General features: G+C 38.3%; 1 protein-coding gene across 1 annotated transcript in view; it reads right to left on the bottom strand.

Moving 5' to 3' along the window:
* RNF219 (ring finger protein 219) overlaps positions 2,224-26,407 on the bottom strand; it is a 40,635-nt gene continuing 16,451 nt past the window's right edge. Inside the window, exons 4-6 of the mRNA XM_005687683.3 lie at positions 25,075-25,323; positions 21,820-21,908; positions 2,224-4,965 (exon numbers count right to left, since the gene is read on the bottom strand). Of these exons, the coding sequence (XP_005687740.1) occupies positions 3,447-4,965; positions 21,820-21,908; positions 25,075-25,323 (1,857 nt within the window). The 3' untranslated portion in view covers positions 2,224-3,446. The remainder of the gene's footprint in view (positions 4,966-21,819; positions 21,909-25,074; positions 25,324-26,407) is intronic.

Below are 26,407 nucleotides of genomic sequence, written 5' to 3'. Positions count from 1 at the left end.
AATCCCAGGGACAGAGGAGCCTGGTGGGCTGCCGTCTATGGGGTCACACAGAGTCGGACACGACTGAAGAGACTTAGCAGCAGCAGCAAGTATATAGAAACACCTTAAGAATCAAGACCAAAGTTCTTCCCTTGTTCAGCAGTACCATTAGAGGTTTCAAACCAGTAAATATGAGTTTATAAGAAAACACAGCAGATTTGATATTAAGGGACTATATATCTTAATGGCTGCCATTTTAAGTCTCAGTTGATCCATTAAAACAGGAAAAAGACATGTAATTTTGGATGGGATGGAGATCTTAAAAACTAAAACACTAAAGGTCATGTCAAAAAAATACCTAGCATCTTGCCACGTTCGCTTAGCCATAGCATTTTAAAGAGATGAGCAGTCAAAAGGTACTGTTTTTATAAAGACATGAAGTGATATGTCTTTCCCCTTTACCACTTGCACATCTTTTTCAAACACAGCTTTAGTGCTATGTTGAAATTAGTCTAAATGTCAGTTAATGTGAATCTTTATAAACTTAAAAGTAGCACACACATAATTCCCATCACTGAGCTTCCATTTAGGAGCAGACTTAGATCCAGGGCACAGGCAGGAGTTAAACGCTACTTGAAAAGAAACATACTAATATTTCCAAAATACTTTAAAAAGAATCCTTGGAAATTTCAAATCCACTCATCCTTTGGCCTGCAAATGTGAGCTCCCATGTATCTGACACTTGAGGGATGAAGACTACAAGCTCTGGAGTCTGAGGCCCAGTTCCAGCACAGGGTTCTAAGCTCTGTGTGATCACTAATTCTCAATTCACTTATTGGTAAACTGGAGAAAATTCTTGGCTCAGTTTGAAAAGATTATACAAGACAGAGGCTAGCAGAGTACTTGCTATCAAAGTGTGTATATACAATAGACATATTTTAAAATGGGACTGGGCCTTCCTGGTGGCTCAGTGGTACAGAATCCGCCTGTCAATGCAGGAGACTCGGGTTCAATCTGTGGGTCAGGAAGTTCCCCTGGAGAAAAAATGGTAACCCACTCCCGTATTCTTGCCTGAAACATCCCATGGACAGAAGAGCCTAGTGGGCTATAGTCCATGGGGTCATAAAAGAGTTGGATATGACTGAGTGACTAAACAACAACAAAATGAGACTACCATATTTGTCATGACATTTGAAATTATGGTAAAGAGATTAGGAGTACAGAAGTGTCATTAAAATCAAATCCTGCACAGATTATTTCCTCTAATTGAGGAATGTCAGGTTATTTTAATATGATACATGAGTTAGTGTTTTAGAGAGGATGAAGCAGTGTTTCTGAAGCAGCTGGGAAATACTCCAGCCCCAGAGAGACACCCTCACCCCCATTAGGCATTAGTCAATCAGGCTACACACTGCATTTCCATGACACAGTGTCAGTTTGTATTAAAAACTAACACACTCATGGTGAAAAATAAAAAAAATTACAGACAGAATTACAGTGAGGTTTACCCCCAAGTTTACTCTATTCAGAAAGATTTTAGATTTCTACATTTAATAGAATTTCAAATGCATATCTACATTGTCAAAGATATTTAAATGGCGGTTATCTATGAAAGTTTATCCATTAACTTAAAGATTATCAGAAAGACAAAGTCACGCACAAATACTTATTGGAAAAAATATGATAGAACAAAAATTACGCTTTACATTAAGACTTTTGTGTGTGTGTGTGGGGGGGGTTCTTATTACTTTTAAAAGCAGAGGTCATGATTTTCCAACTCATAAAAGTGGTTTTTTATATTTCTATGGTTTCATTGAATCCTGAGTCAATTATAACAAAGGTCAGCAAATTTCTCTGTAAAAGGCCAAATAGTAAATATTTTAGGCTTTGCGGGCCATATGGTCTCTGCTGCAACTATTCAGCTCTGCTCTACCAGTGCTAAAGCAGTCCTATCGGATAAACTGTAAAATGTGTAGCTGTGTTCTAACAAGACTTTGTCTAGGAATATTGAGATTTAAACCTCATATCATTTTCCTGTGTTATGAAATATTCTTTGGATTTTTAAAAAGCATAAAAATGTATAAAACATTTTTGGTTCACATGCCTTTCACGGAAACAGGCACAGGCCAAATTGGGACCATTGGCCAAAGTTTGCCAACCCCTGTATAATAAAAGCAATACAATAAAAAATGCTAAGTTGTACTGGTCTTTGTAGGCTAATTCAACATGGGACAACAACAAGGATTACAGTGTTTATGACATCCTTTATTCAGTTCACATAGAAAAGCATGCAGTATTAATGTAAAACAGTACAGTATTAATGTAAAATGTTCAGTGCACATTAGATAAACAAGTCATTAACATACAAACCATTTTTAAAGGCCTATCCAGGCATACCAAACATGTTTAGAATATATCTTTTAAGAACCTAAATTAAAAATTGTGCTTAGCTCACCTATTCTCACCCTCCTCTCAACATTCTTCATGAAAAACAATCTTTTCTCTGTCCTACATAAAAGATAATCTTTTAGCCAACTGAAACTTCTTCTTCTTAAGTAAGTAAAACAGTGCAAGCAAGACTGCTACCATGCATACAGAGTTTCCATGAAGAACAGTAACATGCAAACAAGAACTGCACCACTCCAAAGAAAGCTCCCCTAGGGCATAAGTGGATCAAGAACTTGGCAATGAGTGCTTTTGCACCTGTATATCTGAAATAATGAAAAGCCACCATGTTTAATCTTCTCCAAACCTGCCTTCTTGCTAAAGTAGGCAAATTTCTGACTTTCAACACACACAAAAAGATAAAAGAATGAAAGCTACCAGACATAAAACAAATATTTTCATACAGAAAATGATTTCTCTCTTCCTAGCAACATATTTTCACAAAAACTGGACAAAACACATTGTTAAAAATGCAAACATATATGTAAAACCTAAAAAAAAAGCCAGTTGAGTACTGGACTAAGGTTTGAGTGCTGTTTCTCCATCGTGGCCTTGAATAAAAGTTAGACTATCACTAAACATAAATTAAAAGGGGCAGGAAAAAGAATTTCCACCCTAAGAAGCTTTAAAGAAAAGTGTCTTATGAACAGTATATAGACTGCACCAAAGCTTTTATTTAAGAAATCCAAATTCTGAAGATAACTGAGACATACTAATAGGTCATTGTATCCAAATAGATAAATCAAGATTCAAGAAAACAAAATATACCAAAACCAGACACAAAAGGAACCCTCTCCCTAACTTCTCTGGTCAAAAAGATCCCTAAATGAAAATGAAAGACTAAACTCTTCAAAATGAACAAAAGTATCCAGGGTACAGGCTAATCCACCATTCTGACTTGACACCTGACTAAAGATTATCAATTAAAAATTGTACAGAGCTTTTATGAGGGGAAAAAAAAGTAACTTTAAAACCTTATATTCCTCTCAGGACAAAAACATAAATGACATCTTTCTAATTTGTCAACTTTTAGTTGCTTTTGATGGGCTGGCATTGGAAAGGCTGCTCTGGATTTTTCTTTTTGCTGATTGATTCACATTTTTATTCCTTTTTTCAGGCACAAAAGAAGTAGACCAAGGAGACTGAAGGTGGTTATGAAGACCAGGCATCTCTGAGGACATCTTAAACAAAGATGACCCAAACCTTTGATCTTCAAATAGCCGGTTTGTACTGCTTAACAAAACACCCTGGGAAAACTCAGTCTGAAACAAACAACTTGGTGGTTTGATTTCATTGGTTCCTGGGTTTGAACTGGAATGGAGTGAAAAATCTTCATTCATTTCTTGGTCAGATGGAGAGAGGAGAAAAAAAGAATTGGGTTTCCATTCATTTCCATTTTCTAACTGATCAGTAGTTAGAGAACCTTTAGAAAGGTTTGGTTTAGTTCTTTCTTCCAACTTATCTGTTTCCTCAAGGAATTCACTGCACTGAGATGACTTTGATAACCCATCCAAGTCCAGCGACTTAAAACCATTATTACAGGGGCTCTTGCTATTGTCTGACTCTGACATCATTGAATCCAGCTCCGAGATTTTGTCAAGGTAAGCTGCATCCATTGATGCTTCACTGGATGTTCTTGTCCGATTCATTTCAAAAGAGCGGAGAGAATTCAACCTCTTGGATAAACATGAACCTGGTTTCTCACTCAATTTTGAAGAAATTTCTCCAACACAATTTGCTATTGTGTTCTCTTCTGAGCTTTCAAAGTCCAAGCTGGGGGAATAGCTTGTGGAACAACAATCCCAAAACCCTGTCTTCGGGGAAGTAAAACACTCTGATTTCTTTTCACTCTCACTTCTATCATCTTCTGAAGAATCTTTATTACACACATTCGGAGAATCACAGAAATCATCAAACATCAATTTTCTGAGATGGTTTGACTGCTTTTTAGAACCTCCTGCTTTGACTACAGAGCTCTCTCTATTATCTGGCGTATTGAGCTGAAGACAACTAAGGGACAAAGGAGCACAGGAAGCTGGAAGATCGTAGAGTTCTTCATCTTTATAGGGCATGCAGTCACTTGGCTTATTTCCCCACTCTCTTTCTAGATAGGTATCCATACTTGTATCTGTCACAGTGAGCATTGTTTCCACTCGCTTCTGATACAGGTCTTGGTTCTTAGAACAATTTGGTTCTGTTTTGCTGGTGCCCTCCTGCCTGACAGAACTGCTAGAAGGTTTTGCCAGGTGAGAACTCGAGGTGGCTGAGCCTAGCTGCTTTCTTGCACCATCACCTTGGTTCGTGGATGCCATATCCTCCTCGGTGCCTTTGCTTCCCTTGCTGTCTGTAGAAAGTGCTCTCTGACAAATGGCATTCATCGCCGCTTCCTTCTCGTCACTTGAATTCTTCAGCTGTGTAATTTGAGACTCCAGTTCCTCTATATATTTATCACTTCGTTCCAGTGCTTTCTTGAGACGATTGGTTTCACGTTCATACTGCTCTACTTTGGACTGCAGAGCAGCTACTGTAAACCTTCCAAACCTGCAAGGAATGGAAGGATAGTTAACCTTACAGTTTAAGCTTTCTTCTTTCTAAAGTTTGAGAATGCAAACTGTCTCCACCCATCCTAATTTCATGTAACAGTGACATATTTCAGACTGCTCAATGAACAGGATAAGAACAAGGGCAGATGAACTATCTTCAAAAGAGGGTTTCTCCATTTATGTAATTACAAGCATATGATAATAATAGGAAAGACCTAATAGGATACTTCTGTGGTCAAATCACGCTAGTGCTGACAGCGAGGCAGAAACTTGCTGATGATTCCCCTCCCCAAGTGCTGGCGCTATCAATCCAGCTCATATATGCATGAAGAGTTACACCCTAAAACAATGGCAAAGATTTATGATAACATTTGAACAGTGGTCCACATCTTGAAATATTTACATTCAATCATTTTCCTATCGTACAGCAGTGTTTTACAATACATTTCTTATACAATGTCACCTTGTCAAACATAAAATGCCAATTTGAAATTCAGAAATCTTAGCAGTTCCAGCAGGGAGTGGTTTTAAATACTTATTTGGACCCTTTCAATTACAGCTACCCTTGATCTGAAGTTTTCACTTGGCCTTTCTGAATACTCGGCTTTAACTCATTTCAGCTCTACTTATTTTTGGCATTTTACAACCGTGTGGGACATCAATCTCATTTCTTCTAACTTTGAGATACAAAGTCAGTGCTTGAGATTCCAATGTAATACACATTAAACATTTTCAGATTTTCTGAAAAGTATGGGAAAAAGAACACAACAATAATTCACTCCTCTCACTTGGGATTATCTTGGGTTCACTATTCCCTTAAGAATGAGTACTGGGTTTGGCTCAGAGAGCAGTTTTTGAGCACCAAATGTTTGGATGGTGGTATATCTGGAGCTGATGATAAAATGATTGGTAGGACTGTCCAGCTCCAAGGGACATAAAATATCTACCTTAAATTCTATCTGATCTGGCCACCAAGGAAAATTACATCTTCTGGGAAACTGCTTCATAGGAGTCAATAAACATAGGTTTTATATTCTAATCCCATGAAAAATAACTTCTCTCCACAAAAGTATTTTAAAAGGCTTTTTATTAATCATTTTTTCAATGACTTAAATAGAGATCCATCTTAAAGAATTCAAGGATTGTCTGTTTGGAGTAAGGTACTTGAGAAGGTGATTTTTAAAACTTGTTTTAATCTATGGATTTATATTTTTCTTTTTTTCCCTAATTACAAAAATAATTAAAATTAATAAAATGTACTAAGTATTAAAACATAAAAAAGGAGAGGGAGTCAACAGTAACTGTACCTCTTTGAGTCAACCACTGTATGTTCTACGACTCCCACTCAGCACCCATCACCTCCTCCTAAACTAAAGCCCAATTCACTCCCCAACTCTCCCCTAACATGATTCCTGCTCTTGCACTGAGGGGCAAGAATAAGGGCAAAGGTAAATATAGACTCATAAAATCTCAGGATTAGAAAGGGCCTTAAAAGACAGGTTGCTGAATATTCATCTACTCCCTGCAATTAACTGAACTCCCAAAAAGAGCATACTCCCTTCAACTTCTAAAAATCAAGCAGGCACCACGAGTATAACAAAAATAAAAGCAACTACAATAACTAGCCTCCTTGTTCTAAAGACAAAGTTTACGATTACGAGTATTTGGTTAAATCAATGATGGGTGGTTTTCCTTCTTCGCCAAAGGAAAATAATTTTTGTTTGTAAAGGTGGTATTTGACAGAGCGGCAGTTTCTGCAAGAGAATTTTAAAAGGTGGATAAAGATCTTTAAGTTCATTCAGCAAAAATATATGTGGGGTTTGGGGACTTCCCTGGTTGTCTAGTGGTTAAGACTGTACTTTCAATGCAGGATGTGCGGGTTCAATCCCTGGTCAAGGTCCAAAGACCCTGCACAGCTTAGTTAAGAGCTAAAAAAAAACAAAACAAAACTGTGAGTTCCTGATTGTAACTACTCTGGCATAATCAAACCCACATACTTTTTAATGGAAAAACTGTGCAGCATGTTTAGTTAATGCAAACAGCAAAAGTGACAGTCTTAAATTTGCTTACCAAGATAAAACTTTTTTCTTATGCAGTTTTAATAATAAAACTATCCTCAAATGAAATATCAATAACCTCAGACACGCAGATGACACCACACTTACGGCAGAAAGTGGAGAAGAACTAAAGAGCCTCTTGATGGAAGTGAAACAGGAGAGTAAAAAAGTTTGCTTAAAACTCAACATTAAGAAAACTAAGATCATGGCATCTGGTCCCATCACTTCATGGCAAATAGATGGGGAAACAATGGAAACAGCGACAGACTCTTTTGGGGGGCTCCAAAATCACTGCAGCCATGAAATTAAAAGACGCTTGCTCCTTGAAAGGAAAGTTATGCCCAACCTAGAAAGCATATTAAAAAGCAGAGATGTAACTTTGCCAACAAAGGTCCGTGTAGTCAAAGCTATGGTTTTTCCAATAGTCATGTATGGATGTGAGAGTAGGACTATAAAGAAAGCTGAGTGCTGAAGAATTGATGCTTTTGAACTGTGGTGTTGGAGAAGACTCTTGAAAGTTCCTTGGACAGCAAGGAGATCCAACCAGTCCATCCTAAAGGAAATTAGTCCTGAATATTCACTGGAAGGGCTGAAGCTAAAACTCCAATACTTTGGCCACCTGATGCAAAGAACTGAGTCATTTGAAAAGCCCCTGATGCTGGGAAAGATTGAAGGTGGGAGGAGAAGGGGACGACAGAGGATGAAATGGTTGGATGGCATCACTGACTCAATGGGCATGAGTCTGAGTAAGCTCTGGGAGTCGGTGATGGACATGGAAGCCTGGCGTGCTGCGGTCCATGGGGTCACATTGGACACAACTGAGCAACTGAACTGAACTGATTCTCAGATGAGGAAAAATATCAAATCAAATAATGTTACTAGATAGTAAGTCAGCTATTCCCATAGGATGTCCTTGGAGACTCAGTAGTGACAAATAAGGAATGTTTCCCAAAATATTAGCAGCTTCTTATTCTAGGTTTTAGCCTGAAATTCAGATATAATGTCATTTTATGATGCTATATTTGATGATGCCCTTCATTTTTTATTATTATGTTTTTTAAAAAAGTTAGTTAACAAATGTTCTGAGTTGAAGTCAAAATGATAGCCTAAGTGTATTTTTTGTATCACTTTGGAGAGAAAGCCAAAGTGGCACGAGAACTAAAAACAGAGGCCAGCAACAAAGCACATCTGAGAGGGACAAGCAAGGAGGAGTCACTGATGGAACTGCTATTTTCTAAAAGGTCACTGCCCTCAATTCTCCAAAGTTCTACTTCAATACATAATATTTTGAATGCTGCTGCTGCTGCTAAGTTGCTTCAGTCGTGTCCGACTCTGTGCGACCCCATAGACAGCAGCCCACCAGGCTCCCCCGTCCCTGGGATTCTCCAGGCAAGAACACTGGAATGGGTTGCCATTTCCTTCTCCAATGCATGAAAGTGAAAAGGGAAAGTGAAGTCACTCAGTCGTGTCCGACTCTTAGCGACCCCATGGACTGTGGCCCACCAGGCTCCTCCATCCATGGGATTTTCCAGGCAAGAGTGCTGGAGTGGGGCGCCATTGCCTTCTCCAATACTTTGAATAGTCAAACCTTTTTTCCATGCTAATAAGGACCCTGGGCTGGTGGGCAAACCAAAAGATATATATAGTGAAAGTCAATGAACTGATCAACTAAATTAACTGATCCATGTAGTTTATCTGTTTTCTGTCTCTCTTTCTCATTAGAACATAAGCTCCAAGAAAGCAGGAACCATGGTTAGCTCCCTAGAATAATCCTTGGTACACAGTAGTTTCTCATTAAATATTTCTTGAATAAAAGTTATTTTCTTACTTTAAGATACATCAATGCTTTACATCAAGACAGAGCCTACACCATAGGATAATCCAAAGGTCCTTGGGCCTCTTTTACATGTATTGTGAGTCACTATATTAGTAAACTAAATGTTCCATATATCTGACTGTTTATTTCCTTTCTTTTCTACTGACACCAAGAAAAGCAACAGAGAATGACATACACAGTAGAGTTCTTATTATACAGGCTTGCTGTTCTATACTCCATTTAAAATAACTTTCCACTTTCACCTTAGGAAGAGAATGAAAACACATGAGACTTCTGACATATTTTTAGCTTACCCTAGATACTGATATTAAATTTGGCTCATATAGAAATAACAATTAGAGATGCATAACTTATGCTATACTTCCATGGAAGAAAACAATGAGGATAAGAGCTTATTTAACTTGGGTTTTAATACTTCTTTATTCTCTAATTCAAGATATTTCCAGAGTACATAACATTAAATGAATCAATGCCAAGGCAAGCTAGAGGGACTTCTAAAATCATTTACCATACTTCCTTTTCCTGAGCAAATTTCAAAATGGAGTATTTTTATAAACATTCCATTAGAGACCAAAGGCTTTGATTTTCAAAGCAGCAGTGATGGCCAAAGGCTTCATTACGTTAGAGAAAACAGAAAGCAGTTTGGGAGCTGCATCTGATATCAGAAGTATGTTTTCCTAGAATCTAAGAAGTTTAAGGGATTTTCCCTCTTGCAGCGTTAACTGATGTACACGTTCTGGCTGAGGGCTCTCCTGTCCAAAAAACGACATAGGTACAAGAGTGTTCCTGTCCCTACTAGAAGTAAGAGAAATGAAAGTCCTACTGGTTTGACCTCTGCAGTATTATAACTAGAATAAAGGCATCTCTAATAATGAAAAAGTCCCAAGACGAAATTTTCTCATAGCTCGTCATACAGGAGGAAAAGAATGTGTTTGAAGGGGTGAGAAGAAGTAAATGTGGTAAAAGAATAAATGCCAGAACCAGGTGTGAAAAGAATGAACCTCTAGAGCTCTTTGGCCATTAACGGGCCGTGAACCTTGAGTGATTGAGTTTGCCTCTCTAGTTCATAATGGTAGCCCAAACAAAACGGATTAATGCAGCAAGCCCAGTAGGTTGCCAAGACCACCAAATTTCAGAAACATCTTCTTGAGGAACAAGAGGGGCTCTGGGGAAGTGACCCCTCTGCCTCATGTACCTTTGATTTTATATCTTTTCCTAATTTGGCACCTGAGCTAAGAGTGAAACAAAGTAAAAACAATCTTTGGATCTGAGCCAGCATTTGCGATCCAGCCTGTCTGTGACCAATCAGGTCATTTCTCTCCAAGTTTGAAAGTGACTGTGCACACGTTACCCACTTCACAACACAGACAATAAAACATAAGAGTTGTGCTGTGACATGACATTTTTACAGAAACGGAAATTCAAAACACAAAACTGGCCAACAAAGATGAGATGTAGCAAACAAATGGTAAAGTGATTAATGCTAGTAATCAGTCAGCTGTGTCTGACTCTTTGTGACCCCAAGGACTGCAGCACACCAGGCTTCCCTGTCCATCACCAACTCCTGGAACTTGCTCAAACTCATGTCCATTGAGTTGGTGATGCTAGTAGTAAAGTTAGAATCAAATGGAAATATAGAGAAGAATAGCTGACTTAGGAATGCTGAAACTGTTGCTATTTAAGAAAACCTAGGTAAGCCAGAGGAACTGGGAAAGGTGAACTTACTGATGCAAACTTAGGTATACACATACCTAAGAAAAAATGACCCGTCATAGAGCAAATTTTATTGCAGCGCTGCCTGGCTACACAGCTGCAGTTGCATACCTTCTCATCCCCTGACTTGCAGAGATACCAGGCAAGTATCTTCTTCACTTTAAATATGGAGGAAAGGTAGACCTTCAGGAGAACAAAATTTTCTATTGTTCCCTTCCCTCAGTATTTTCTCATAAAGCATGATGTGTGAGCTGGAGATTCCTTAAGTCTGCAAATGCTCTCTTTGATTCAGTTCAGTTCAGTCGCTCAGTCGTGTCTGACTCTTTGTGATCCCAAGGACTGCAGCACACCAGGCTTCCCTGTCCATCATCAACTCCTGGAGCTTACTCAAACTCATGTCCATCCATAGACTTGGTGATGGCATCCAACTATCTCATCCTCTGTCGTCCCCTTCTCCTCCTGCCTTCCAGCATCGGGGTCTTTTACAATGAGACAGTTCTTCACATCAGGTAGCCAAAATATTGGAGTTTCTCTTTGATTAGACGTAACTTAAGTGAGTAGTGTGTAATAGGAGCTCCTTGGGACCTGAGTTTGGCTAGAAGCGGGAAGAAAAGGAGAGGTCCCAGCATGTGCTTTGCCATGCACATGTGTGGAGAGGATGGGGAGGGGCGTATTCCAGGGAAAGGGTACAGGGAGGACCAGCACTGAGGCAGCTCCAGCCTGTATCTGCTAGTGGGGGCCTTTCTCTAACCTGCTCCCAATGACCTGTCTATGTGTGACCCGTATCTATTCTCATCCTTCTGTGTGTAACGGCAGGACTGGGGAAAGCGTTCTGTCTTTACACTGCAAGAGAAGCTTTGGGAAGTGCCCTAGACATTTTCAGCCACTGCTGAACCCAATGACTTGCCAGGGTTTCTTCAAGAGAGTCTTCTCTGTTTAAAATGAAAGACTCAGTTATGAAAATGCTACATTTCTTGAGACTTTGGTAATCATAAAAGTTACTATCTATGGCCAATCCTGTCACAATAGTTGAGTCCACAAAAATTTATTAAGCTACATGAAGCCTACTGAGAGAGAACTGGAAAAAAACCTTCCCTCCTGAGGACCCAAAACAATGTTTCTATTCCCTGGCCCAACATCCAAATAAATAAATAAAAGTGAACTCTGGGGATGGACATTACCAAAAGTGTAACAGGTAAATCTACAGTAGTGTAAGTGACGATTAATGACAATGATGGTGACAGTTAACAGCAGCAGTCACAATTTACTAAAGTTTACTGTGTCAAGTACATTGCTATATACTTGATATATATCGTCATGTCACCTTTATGAAGCAAGAGCTATGTTTCTTATTTTAAGGATGAAAAAACGAGACACTTAAAGCACTTGTCTTTGGTCCCAGGTTATACAGAAAGGAAGCAGCAGGAAGCCAAGTCTGCCTAAGTCCAAATACCATGTATGAAACCACGAGATGCCCAAACGTGAGATCCCTGCTTAAGTAATATCAGCACCTACTTATACTATGACGTAGTGAAAATGCTAGCATGTCTACTGAGTGCCAAGTCTAGCAATGTTGTAATATTTATTAATACATACATTTGCTAATAGAAATATGGAGAGGAAATAACAAGATGTAGGAAGACATTCAGATCTGTCTGCACAAAGCCAATAAACATTTATCAAACATCTATCATGTTCTAGACATAAGTTCAAGAGCATTTTCAAGCTGCCAAAGATCATTTATTAAAATGGCCTTCCAGGAAACTGTAGCACAGATCAGCCTGGCAAATGCCAACCCAAAAAGGGTGACTATTTTAACCAGAGATATGTAAGCTAAATCTGAACTAGAATCATAAACTGGAAGCTCCATCTTTAATTGTTCTATGTATAAAAAACATACATGATCTTCTTGTCTACCTCATGCACAATCAGCAGGCATTTTCAACTACAAAGAAACAAAGCTACTGATGAAATGAGCAAAATTTTAAATGCAAAAATTTTAGGACCTAAATATCACATAGTACTTACTTACACAGGGGTATAATAGGAATAAAAAACATAAGCTATGCTACACTGCATCTTAGTTTTATCCCAAAACAGAATGTGCTCCAATATCTGCAAGAATTAAAAAAAAAAAAAAAAAGCCACAGTTCCTCCCTAAAGACAGAGGTCAGCCCTTGCAGCCGTTCCTTTTTCCTCCACCTCTCAAAAAATAAAGGCAACGTCTGGATTTGCAAGTTTTCAAACACAGAACCGAATTTAAAAATAATAGTTCATATTACTAATACGACTTTAAAGAAAGCTTTTGTGTGCATATTTATATTATTAAACTAATCATGCATCGGCCACTTCAATTCTACCTAGAAATTCTTAATAGAGAACACTCAAGTGTTGGGCAGTATATGCAAATTGAAAAGGAATACGTTCCTTTCGTGGTAAGTCTCTAAAAAGGGCCATCCCACATCTATATTTGCTGCCTGTGGAGACGGACTACTCTTTTTACTGTGAAATAAATTCCATTCTATTTGATAAAGGTATTTCAGCTCCATAGAGGAATGCCCTAATTTTCTATCCTCTAAGAGGAGCCTTGAAGTTGACACGACATAAATGGCGATCCTAATCTTTCATGGAAGGAGAGAATCTTGAGACATGCTATTTCGTATCTTTTTACAGTCCTCAGAGGAATAAAGGATTTCATACCTTTCCCCAAAGTATACTAACCTTAACAACAATAAAATCTCAATAGTATAAAAGAATACAACTGTGGTTGGGGGAAAAAAGCATACTTAAAAATCTCTGGACTAATACGATCTACACATTTGTCACTAGAGTTAAATCAATCTCTCTCTCTCAGTATGAGGAATAATATGAAACAAAATAAAACAAAAAACTGTGATCCAGCCACTCCGTAATTATTACTCAGATGACAGTTACTGAAGACTAATATATGCTGAGGGGCGATGAGGAAGAAAACAAAAGGACATTATCCTTGTTCTCAAGCAGTTCGTAATCTTCCTGACAACCCTACCGCTTAGTCATTAGCATGCACTGCAGGCTCCTAAAATATCTTATCAATACAATAAAGACAAGGTGACAGAAAACTGCAGTAACTGTCCACCCCCAATTAGCTGAATATCCAGAGAAGGGCCCCTCAGGCGGCTGAGGAGCCTGAGCACACCCAGCTGTCACAGTCTGGCCCCAGGGTATCATCAGGCTCCCCTGACAGTCTACAAGTTCCCCTTCCGGGAAAACCAAAGGGCATAGCAGAATCAGTCAGTGGATCAGGCTGGGGTCAAATACCAGGAATCATTGTGTTTGTCAGAGCAGAATCATGAGAAACAAAAAAGGCCAGAAAAGGTCAGGAAGAGAGAACAGCCGAGGCCAGCAAGAGCGGAGGTGTTGCTGAGGAAGCTGAAAGCCAGGCGTGGTACTGGTGGTATGTCTTGAGACACAGTTGAGGAGGAGTTTAGACCTGGGAACTAGGAAGGGGCGCAGCTCACAGTCAGCATGGAGACGGGTAAGGGCAGGAAAACCTGTTCAACTGAGGAGACTCAGACTCAAAACACAAGCCCTGGCACTGTCTCCTCTCTTCCTCTTTCAAACTCTCAAGCTCTAGGACAATTTTGGAAGACTTCAGGGAATCCCTCTGCTCCCCTCATTTGGAGAATGCCAGGAATCTCTCTTTGCCTTCTTAAACCCTATATACCTTAAGCTTCAAGAAAGCTCAAGTCTTAATTCCCTGGTCAGTTCCCTCCAAGCAGCAGTGTAAAGCATTAGAGTGTGAGACTGCTATGTCCTTTTGCTATGTCCCAGAGGAAAAATACACATACACACACACATACATACTTTATACAGATACACACTGAGTTCATCACATACACAAAAAGAGTCTTGGGAATTCCCTGGCAGTCCAGTGGTTAGAATTCTGTACTTCCATTGCAGGGGCATGGGTTCCATCCCTGGCCAAGGAATTAACATCCTGCAAGCCATGTGACATGGTCAAAATAAAAGTCTTAATTCCAAGGAGTTGGAAGATTAACTGAGCATGACAGTCATGGAACTGATCAGTATACAGCATAATCCTTACAACAATACAATAAAAGGACAATAGGAAATCTTAAAGAGAGTCTCATAGACAAAATGACAACTGGGCTCAGTCTCAAAGGATGGGTAGGGATTAATCAAGCTGAATAAAAAATGAAAGGGTAATGGAGAGGACCAGGGGCAAAGGAAAAGACATGAGCAAAGGTACATGTCATCACATGCAAATCCAGGCCCAATGAGAAATTCATCATGGCCACAGCAGCGTACCTGAAGAGGAAAGCTGGAGAGGAGCTAAGAAGGATAAGCTAAAGTCCTATTAGTAAAGAGGCACATGTACTATACTAAGAAATCCGGCCTTCAATTTGTGAAAAATGGGAAATCGCCCAAGGTTATTAACAAGAGTGAGATGATCAAATTTATATTCTAGAATTCAGGCAACATTCAGCAAATGCTCCAGAGCTGTGACAGGACAAGAGCAATGAGGCAGAGGGCTATTAAAATTGGCTAAGCATGAAATCACGTGGATTGAAACTAGTGGGAACAAGAAGAAGAGGCATTACACAGGAATTTAATAGATAGGATAGAATATACTGGACAATAAGGAATGGGAGGAGAAGAAGCAGTGGAAAATGCGGGAAAGGAAGACTGAGGTTTTTATCTCGGGCAACCAGATAAGTAGTAAAGCCATTAACGAGGACAGAAACAAAGCAAGAGGATAAACAATCTCTAATGTGGGATGGATAACGGATCCAGTTATTTAGACGCAAACCTCTACCAGTTCTCTGTGCTACGTGGTGTGCCAAGGACATACAATTATTTCATCTTCAAAGTGGTACATTATGAACATTTTACATAAAGAAAGTAATGGCTCCAACAAGTCAAGTAATTTATCAAATGTTATTTATCTGTTTATTTAATTACTCAACAAGTATGTATCAGGTGCCTTTCAGGTGCTGGGGTTTTGCAAGTGAAGGAGATGGGCAGCAAGGTTAGAATCAAGTCATACAGGCTTCATTCAGATTTCATGTCACCTCAGAAGGGTTATTTGAGAACAAGCCTTCTGTACTTCAAGTTAGTTTATTTGAAATATTTAAGAATTGCTAACAATGTATTTCGGAGCTGCAATCTATGGGGTCACACAGAGTCGGCCACGACTACTGAGCACTTCACTTTCACTTTCATGCACTGGAGAAGGAAATGGCAACCCACTCCAGTGTTCTTGCCTGGAGAATCCCAGGGACGGGGGAGCCTGGTGGGCTGCCATCTATGGGGTCGCACAGAGTCGGACACGACTGAAGCGACTTAGCAGCAGCAGCAACAATGTATTTGCAAACATTAGTGTGAAGTAAGTTAAATTTCATGTTGAATATTTTCAAGCATTCAACTCATAAAGCCACCATTAAATGTTAAAGAAAGGGAAGGAACGAAGGGAGGGAAGGAGGGAGGGGAAGCTAGGAAGGAAGCGGCCCTTTGCTTCTGCACCTTCTACTTCTGCAGTCTTAACTGCAGTGATAAAATCATGGCATGGTGAAGCAATACAGCATAAGATTATTAGCACAGACTCTGGAGCCAGACTCTCTAGAACTGAACTCTGGCTTTGTCTACCTTCTAGCATTGTGATTTGGGGGAAGATATTTAAAATTTCTGTACTTCAGTGTTTATCTTATGAAGTGGAGCTAGTAGTAGTACCTATCTAGTAGGTGGGTGAGGTTAAATGAGTTAAAACTTGAGATGTACTGATAATAGAGCCCACAGTTAATGCACAACCAATGTTACAGTATCACCTGCCTTCTTAGCCCTTATTACTGTCTGAAATTACTGTGTTTGTTTAGTTGCTTGAGCTCTTGTTCTGTCTTCTCCATTCTAAATTCCACAAGAGAAAGGTCATGGGGACAACGTCAGAGGACTGCTTTAGACGGAATGATCAGGAAAAGCCTCTCTGAATCTGATAACAGGAGACAGCCATATAAAGATGTGGACATTCTAAGAGATGGAAAAATTCTAGCATGTTTTAGAAACAGAAGGCGGCCAGTATGGCTAGAGCAGGATAAACCATGGGGATGAGATGGAATAGGCAAGCATCGTGACTAGCTGGCAAAGTGTCTGGATTGTATTTTAGGAAAACACTGGACAGTTTCAGATAAGAGATTTAATAGCGTGATTTACACTTCATAAAAAACCATTTTGAGTATAGTGAAAATTGAATTGGGTAGGGGAAGGAGAGAGTAGAAGAAGGGAAACTTGAATCCAGGTAGTCTGTCTCCAGAATTAGGCATTTATTTAACTCGTGCTTTGCAGTGAATTTAAGGTACAGGATCTTGAGTGAAAGTATAAAATAGACAGATGGAAACATGAATCTACAGTTTAGGAGAAAAGGCAAGGCCAATGATTTAGATTTTATTTTGTAATCGCTGACATATTAAGAAATTATTAAAGCCATGGGAGCTGATGAGATGGCTCAAGGAACACAAACACAGCACGAGGGGAATAAAGTACAGCTTATGATTTATGAAGTCTAGTCTGTCCTCCTCAGAACACTTCTTTTCATGTCCTAATAGAATACTGATCACCACTCAGGAGTAGCTGGAGCATTCATCTTCCTCCAGAAGTTGCTGAGGCACGGGTAAAAACTGGTCCATAATGATAAGTTTTAGGGTTGCTGGGCAGTAAAAACGATGCTTGCAGGGAAACGTTATCAAACCCACAGATCTCACTAAAGATACAATAACATTACCAAATATATATTTATAGAATGGAAAGCCATTATTAATCCAATTATAACCAAGTTTGATTTAAATGACCTATGCAATTCTATGTATACAAATTTTGTATATGTACATATATATTTCATACCCTACACTATTAACATAAGTTAGAAGCTAAGGGCATGGGTCAGCTGCTCTGTTTAAGCCTCAAAATAGGTGGCAACATGGCACAAACTCTGCCCAGTGAGACTAGAGAAAAAGAATGGCACAACTGAACAGAGCGACCTCGGAGAGAGGGCATAATACTTCCAAATGCTTTACAAGTCATTAATAAGCGTCATAATATTTGAAGCTAAAAAATCACTAGGAACTCCTAACTCTATCAAGGACAAATATATCCACACTTCTAGGTACAGTTTAGGAATATGAGAAATGCAGTTCTACCTTCCTTCAGCTTCTTATTTTTGTTTCTTACTATGTGGAGGTGTGACACTCTCGGGATGCCCCATTAAATGGGAGATGGAGAAGAGGAACAGGAAAAATGACTAAATTTCTTCATTAAATCTTTGGCAAAATGGAAGGGGAATTCTCTCAGGAGCTACATTTTTATTCATTTACTCAACAGATATATACTAGGAGCAGAACTCTATAAAATGCACGGCTATAATAGTGAATAAAACTATAGCCCTCACTCAGAAAAATATGAAGTAAGTAATAGTTGTTGTTCAGTCACTAAGTCATGTCTGACTCTTTGCAACCCCATGGACTGCAGCACTCCAAGTTTCCCCATCCTTTACTATCTCCTTGAGTTTGCTCAGATTCATGTCTATTAAGTTGGTGATGCTATCTAACCATCTCATTCTCTGTCACCCCCTTCTCCTCCTGCCCTCAAATCTTTCCCAGAATCAGGGTCTTTTCTAATGAGTCAGCTCTTCGCATCAGATGGCCAAAGTACTGGAGCTTCAGCTTCAGTCCCTCAAATGAATATTCAGGGTTGAATTCACTGGAATAATTACACAAAACTTTAATATTCATCGAAATAATTACACAAAACACTAATTATTAGTAATTGTGATTATGTGCTAAAAAGGGAAAGTACAAGATAGTAAGGGGAACCTAACCAACTTTAGGGGTCAGAAACAGAATTTGTACAGTTCAAAGTATCTAGGATACTGTCAAGTAAATAAACTTTCAGTATTTCTGGGCTGGCGGGGAGAATGGCTTTTCTTCACATACCAGTCTTGCAAACTAAAGGACATTATCACCCCCTCTTTAGTCCAAATATAAAATCTGATTCTCTTAGAAGTCCATGTTAGAGAAAACTGAAAGGGCAGGCAGATGATTTTCTTCAGGTAAAACAAATTAGAAGAGAGAGACTAATTCAGGAAGTGGCTACATCAAGTCAAAGAAACAGCTGCATTTTTCTGGACCACCAGTTTAGCTATCAGGACAATGAAGTGTTGACAAAGAACAGAATGGATATTACTGAAATCCAGAAGAGTATGCTTAGTGGGACAGCTGCCACACTGCACAAAGGGGTTTCTAAGCTAAAGTGGAAAAAGGAAAAATATCCAGGTACACATTGAGATTAAATATAATGGAGGGTAAAAGACTAAAAAACAATAGCAGAAGAGATAAATGATAATCCAGATTTCATTTTAAAGATTATACCACTGTTTTTAAAAATTATAAAATACATTACTTTTATATAATCCTATTTACTTGAAATCAGTGTACATGTCTAAGTCCCCTTTGTTCACACTAGACTGCAGTCTAGTTTTGGGGCAACAGCATGATATTTGCTTGAGTGTCCTAAAAGGGGGGCTTCTCAGGTGGCGTAATGATAAAGAATCCGCCTGCCAATGCAGGAGACATGGAGATGCGAGTTCAATCCCTGGGTCAGGAAGATTCCCTATAGGAGGAAATGGCAACCTGCTCCAGTATTCTTGCCTGAGCATCCCCATAGACAGAGGAGCCTGGTGGGCTACAGTTCATGGGGTCACAGAGAGTTGGACACAACTAAGCAACAGAGCACCATGCAAGTCCTTAAAAGAAATACCTTCTGCTATGGACTGAATTGTATTCCCACTCTCCCTACCCACCCCCACCAAATTCATTTGTTGAAGCCCTAACCCTCAGCATGACTATATTTAGAGACAGGGTCTTTAGGAGGTGATTAAAGTTAAATGAGACCATAAAGAGGAGGCCTTAATCTGACAGGACTGGTGCCTCATAAGAAGAAGAGAGACCAGAGTACACACTCTCTCTGACATGCAAAGACATGTCAAAGAGAAGGCGGCTGTCTGCAAGTCAAAAAGAGAGCCCTTGCCAGAAAACCAAACTGCTGAACTTTGACCTGGGATTTCTAGCTTCCAGAACTATAAGCAAATAAATTTCCAATGTTTAAGCCACCCTGTCTATATATTTGTTACGGCAGCCCAAGCTAACAAATACACCTTCTTAATTTTTTTCCCTTTCTAGTATCTAAATTTTAAAGCTCTCTCTTCTGCCTGATTCATAGAGCGTGTCTGAACAACCTGAAAGATACATTAGACACTCAGGCCACGTATATAAAAAGTACACCTTGACAACTAACCAAGTAGAGGAGAAAAGTAATTGGTCAAGGCACTTCCTAATCAAGGAAATGAAACGGAATGGATGGTTTCTGTTTGCTTGCATTTACTTTTGAACTCTCGAAATTTCATACTGTTCTCAATACAAATAGGAGCGCTCCTCAAGAGAACCAGATTTGGGTATTTTCAGCTGTGGTCAGCTTCTCTCTGACTCCCACTAGGATTTGGTGATGCAGAGGTAAACAAGGCTATAAATCAATGCCACACTTTTAGTACCTCAATGCATTGCAAATTGATCTGGAACAGGGGTCAGTTCAAATCGTTTTTTAAGTGAACTGGTTCCCTTCCCCTGAAGGGAAGCAATGGAAGCTAAAGAGAGCAAACCCCAAAGTTACATGAGATTCAGAAGTGTGACTGCTTGTGAAAACAGAGGTGAGGTTTCTTTAGGTGAGATTCTTCAGTTGTTTATCAGGTAGGAATCAAGGATATTTAAAAACACACATCCTGGTGGCTAGTGCTAAATCTGAAAATCTGGTGGGCAACTTTTCAAGAAATAAAAGCTACGAACAAAATGGCTTTACTTCCATTCAGCCTGCTGTGGGAAATGGCTAATGGATAAACATTATTATGACTGGCAAGGCGAGCTGCCAATAAATAAGAAGAGCAGAGATTCAAACCACCATATATTAACGGCAACACTTCCTAAGCTTATTTCACTAATTCATCAAAGTAGGACATTATCTGAAGTGAAAAGAAAAATGAGGTTGGAGAGCACAGGGGAAGGAACTATTTAAAAGTAAAAGCTATGCTTCTTTCTCTGTTGGTTAGTTATCTCTGCTTTGAGTAATTATGGTTTACTTCTACCATTTCCTGATACCACAGTTGGTTTTACTGAAGGCAATATTTTCTCCTTTTCAAATGACAAACAGAGAACTACTTCTGGTAGGATGAATTTCCAATGTTTGTTTATGCCTTTCTCGTCTTTTTCCATTAGGAGAAAATGGCTGGACAGGAAGAAAGTGTGGAGTTCTGATATGCCACTCCTCAGAGGGATGGGGCTCACACTTTCTTTTCACTTGTCATTTTTTTTCCCCTAGAACAATAACAACCTCAAGTGATCTCTCTTATCTTTTCTTAATCTTCAAGTCTTAATTCTCAACTGTTTCTGAGCATTTTAAACTAACTGTTCAAAATTTTGCAATCTTGTATCTTTTGGAATGGAGTGAAAATATCCCCACCATAAAAGAATTCATTTAATTGTACAGTTCAAATCAGTACAAAATTCAACAAATGAAGCCTTAAATTCTATTTCAGATAGGCTTTTTAGGGTAATGGGTAGTATAACAGCTTTCAGTGTAATGTAACAGAGCACAGCTCTGGGGCTGGACTACCTGGGTTTGAATCCTATTTCCACCACTTCCTAGCTGTGAAGATTTAGAAAAATTAATTTGATCTCTATACCTCCATTTTATCATCTGTAAATGGAGAATAATAGTAGTTCTATGTCACAGATTGTTGTACCTGGTAAAGACAAAGCAATGGATGAATTTTAACTATCATTAAGATTATTTCAAAAAATATCCAAAAGGCATCATGTTAGTCTCCGTACTCTTTGTTAGGATCATTAAACAGTTATATGTAAAACCAAGTGGAGGCTCACCAGTCTTAGGTCACATAAAACAAACCTCTTGATAATTAGGTAAGGAAAAAAGATAAGAAGGAAATCCTTTCTTCCGACATTAGCATTAACTGAGACTAAGATTTTACCAATAACCTAAGTATACACTTTTGACATTTACAGGTAAGACATTCTACTTAAACTTACATGTTTCAACAAAGAATCCAGAAAAACATAATGTAACAGCAGCTTATTTTAAAATACTGACATAACCTGAAACATTGCTCTATGAGCAAAATACATACTTCTGAGGTGATCTGTTATCAACTTCAGCTTTCAGTCGCAAATTCTCCCTCACCAGGCCACCATTTTCCAATTTCAATTTTTTATTTGCCTTAAAAAAAAAGTATTGAAAATAATTAAGCACACGTTAAAAACAAATGTGTAAAAATTATGACATGAGCCATCTGTATGTTTTAGAGCAACAGTATGAGAAAACTGAACACCAGAGCATGTCTTCAGAAACTTAAAATCACCATTGGGAATGACTTGGGAAACTGAACACGATCACACATTTTTAATCCAAATTCCCCAAGCACTTTGCAAATCTTCTATCCAGGGAAATAAACGGAGCTATGTTAGTTAGCTTAGAGTTGTTATGGGACTATCGGCAATTTTTTTTTTTTCCTTTTTCACATAACTGAATACTCTAAGCATGGTAACAATATACCACATGCAATTATTCACAAAACTAACAGCTAAGTAACTTGCATTATGAGATTGATTTTTGGTTGCTATTTTAAAAGTTTTTAGTGGTAACATATCTAATATCGTTAAACTACTTGCTTGCTTTCTTCAAAATGGCTTTCCCAAATGCTCTGGCTCACAACTTCTTGGATCAATATTTTCTAATAAATTGTATGGATTCTTTTTTGATTTTTTTTCAGATTGCAAGTATGATTTCCTTCTTGGAGTTGCATACCTAAAAACTGCCTGACAAAATATTTATTGCTAGAAAATCTAGAGGGTCAATATTGATCCTGGGCAGCCCCAAAAGTAGAGTGTCTGTTGTAGAATCTTAGAAGTGACTTCTTTTAAATCTGCTAGTCATTGTGTTTCTGAATTCCAACAAAAAATAAGACTTCCTAGGCTAGGAACCAATCTCACTAACCTAGCAGGAGAAATTCATTGTCTGACTATTAACATTCAAAGTGTCAGAACAATTGTCAACAAAAAGGTTTAAACTAAGAAAATCTGAAAACAGATTTTAAAAATCTGACCAATAATTTCTAGAATTCTTGACTATATTACTTGCCCATCCACACACAAATGCCCCAAGAGGGTGACAAGGGAAGCAGGGCGGAGGACACTCTTTTCAACACCAAACCTAACTCTCTCAGATGTATCCAGGTTCCTTTTGGATTGAGTACCTGCTTATCTTCATGGATGCAAACCAACCAGGACTGTGGAGAGTTAATTCTTTACGTGACTGATAAACACCATTACTGCCTCTCTGAAGACATAGGAAAGGTAATATACTTCCTTATACACACACACATGCACACACAATGAATTAAGCCCTCAAGCATAGCACTGTAAGAGGAGGCACTTAGTGAATGTTTTTGATGATGAATGACAAGCTTAAATTAGAACCTCATTTGATTTCTTTTCCCCATCCCCCTGGACAAGGTCTCTCACCAGGCTAACCCTCAATTATCAGAGATATTTTCAAGTTCAGGAGAACTGGATGGGTAAAGTTACAAAAGGGAGAGTCCTGCCTATTTGTTGCACCTAAAAGAGTAATAAAGATGTCAGCTAACTATTATACTTTGTGATCTCCACACTGGCTTCATAATGGTTCAAAACGCACTTGTCTTGGAAACATGAGGAAAAAAGTCCATTTCACTCATATTCTGAATCTTCAGCATTCCTATATTTGTTTTATAGTATGCTGTTATTTTGTATTTTGCATTCAAGTTTTGCCTCTGCAGTCCATTTTTTTTTTTAGTTTATGTTCCAGTTTTTTGCCTAGTTCTACCTAATTCCTTCACTAGGTATTCAAAATGGGCTTTTCAAGTATCCCAAATAATTGTGAGGTCTCAAGGTAACTTTGGGTATTGAATTTAACATATGATCTTTAAAAGGACAAAGAAAAACTATATTTTATGTACTTTTCTTTTACATACATCCCTTATACCACTCAAACTCAGAGTAGTTTTCATACATATCTTCATGCTCTAAGAAGCATTTATTGCCAAATATTTTAATGAAATTCAACAATATAAAATAAACCATACGAAACTTACTGATAGTGCAAGGACAGTTAATGAGGACATGGCTGACTGACAAACACTGTGACTTCTCAGCTACCTTTCCATGTCCTCTTCTCCTCTCAAACTAACACGGTAATGGTGGCCACTATAAACCAAAGGAACAACACACTTCCCCTAGGCTTGTAGCAAACTCAGTGCAATTACATCCATAGTTTCTTTTTTCTCTAAAAGTACTATGTTCCCAACTTTCTCTCATCTTGGCCTTCCTGAGTCCAGATGGCATTTATTTTATACGTGGGTATGCAATCTGACTTAGTATTCACACAGAGTTGCAGATAATTCTCTGCTACTTAATCTTACTGAGCATCAGAGAGCCGGTATGTGGCAGCACATCTCTAAAATATGTAGAGCATTAATGATTTCAGGAGGTGGAATTCAGTAGTTCAGCACGGTGACAGTATTTTAAGAGAATACAGATAGGTTGAATGGGGGCTGTGAATCTGGATACCACAAACCCATCTCTGTTCAGCACAATAGGCCTCCACTGTGGATAAACCTGAAGCCAAGACAAAAGGCTAGTCCCTCTGGCCAGCACAGCTCTACATCACTTCATTACCTCTAATGCTGATGCCATGCATATCACCTCCTTACCTAGACTGGAAAATCCTAGAGGATTGCCCTTTTCACCTATGCTTTCTCTATATTCTTGCGTGGATAAAGAATAACTGAAAAAATTAAACTGCCTCTCAGCGACAATATTCTTTTGCGTGGAGTAGTCTGAAGCCATCACTCACAGTTCTCTTGGAATTAGTAAGTCTTTAACTATTTACAATATTAAAACATCAGAGAAAGGGAGTGCTAGAGAAAAGATGGTCCAAACCTTCCATTTTATAGGTAGGGAAATGGACAGGTCTGTCTTTATGCATACATGGCAGTTACTGACATAAGCTTTTAAAAAAAAAGGAAGTCAAATCACAAAGCGGGGGAAATAGAAACACATCCTTTAAACTGATGTCGTTCTTTCACAAGAAGATGTAAACATATAGAGGCACTACAAAGTCTCCAATTACAAAGTCTCCAATTACAATCACAAATAGGACCACCTGATATTTCTTGGCAGCTATTAAGATTTAAAGAGAAAAAGTTTTCTTATTGTTTCTAAATGCTCATCCAGGGATTTATCCTTTCTCCCCAAATCATCTAAAGGATGACTCAAAATAGTATGGCTATTTATTCTTTTGAAGGTACTTAAAATACTACGGAATTTTAAACACAACCACAACTTACCTCTTTTAGCTTATCCACGTCATCTTTCACTTTTTCATAGATTTCATTAGCTGTTCTAAGCTTTTTCTTCCACTCTGCTACAGTTTCTGGGTCAATTTTACTTGGATTATCTGCAACTGGAAGTTTATCTTCATTTTGGTTGCCCTGCATCAAGGTTAAAGGATCCAGAATAGTCTTGATCTGTGATTCCAAGCTGACGTTTTTACTCTTAAGCTCGTCTACCTCTTTCTGCAGACAATCTATTTCATCCTGAAAAAACATTGCACAGCCATCAGGTAGACACAGACACTAAACACATACACATGCTAGAGTGAAGTCAACATGTTTTTAAAATTTACATTAAAAATCCTGTAGATACACAGATTCTTTATGCATCAGAATAACTTTGTAAACAGAAAGTCACATATAGCTGAAATTCTCAAAATGTATTTTGACTGATAAAAATTGGCACCTCTATTGCTTTTAATTCAATGATCATTCATGATTAAAAAATGAAAGTGTCAAATCTTTAATTCCATTTTAAATATTCAGAAAATATGAAAAGTCACATGAATTCAATAAGGAAGTAGATTCTTCAGAAGAAAATTCTGAGGCATGTTTAATTCCTTTACTAAGGGGCATTTAAAAATACAGTTTTGATCAAGGAAATCTGTAGTTTTGGCTGATGTCTCTCTTTTGCTTCATATAGAAGTAAAACTATATACCATGTCCTTTCACCCTCCACGTCAGAATGATACCTGCAATTGTGAACTCTTCTGAATCCTAGCTCTTTAGCTACTGCTGTGACTGTTTCAAATATTAGTTTTCCCCATGTAGAACATCCTTGAATCCAGCAATGAAACACTGGGGCTAGAACTCTCTTCTGTGATACCATTTATTTACCTATAATGGATATTTCACCTTAAACTAAAATTATTAGGAATTCTGTTCTCAGAAAATAAACTTAAACATGCCAGCACTCTCCTAAAGCATTAATTTGATTAGTATCTAAGTGTGATAAATATTCATTACATAAATAAGAATACATTTTAGAGTTAACACAGATAGAACTATTTACTATTTTAAATTACAATATGTTTTGAGTTAACTGGCATTATAAAATGAGAAAAGGGCTTTACTTGTTTGAATAAATTAATGAATAAATAAATATAAACAAGAAAACACATATGAACGAACATTTATTCAGTCATTTATCTATGCCCTATTTTATTTCAAAAAATTTTTGAAGCAGCTGAACTGGTTTCCATTTATGTAGTGTAATTTAAAGATATTTTGTGTCAAAGGAAGAGAGCAATATTATCCCCCATTTAGTCAATATAAAATGACAACTGGA

Source organism: Capra hircus, chromosome 12 (assembly GCF_001704415.2).
Source record: "Capra hircus breed San Clemente chromosome 12, ASM170441v1, whole genome shotgun sequence".
In the NCBI taxonomy this organism is placed as follows: Eukaryota; Metazoa; Chordata; class Mammalia; order Artiodactyla; family Bovidae; genus Capra; species Capra hircus.
Note: the sequence above shows the minus strand (reverse complement) of the source record. Positions and strands in the feature narration are given on the sequence as shown.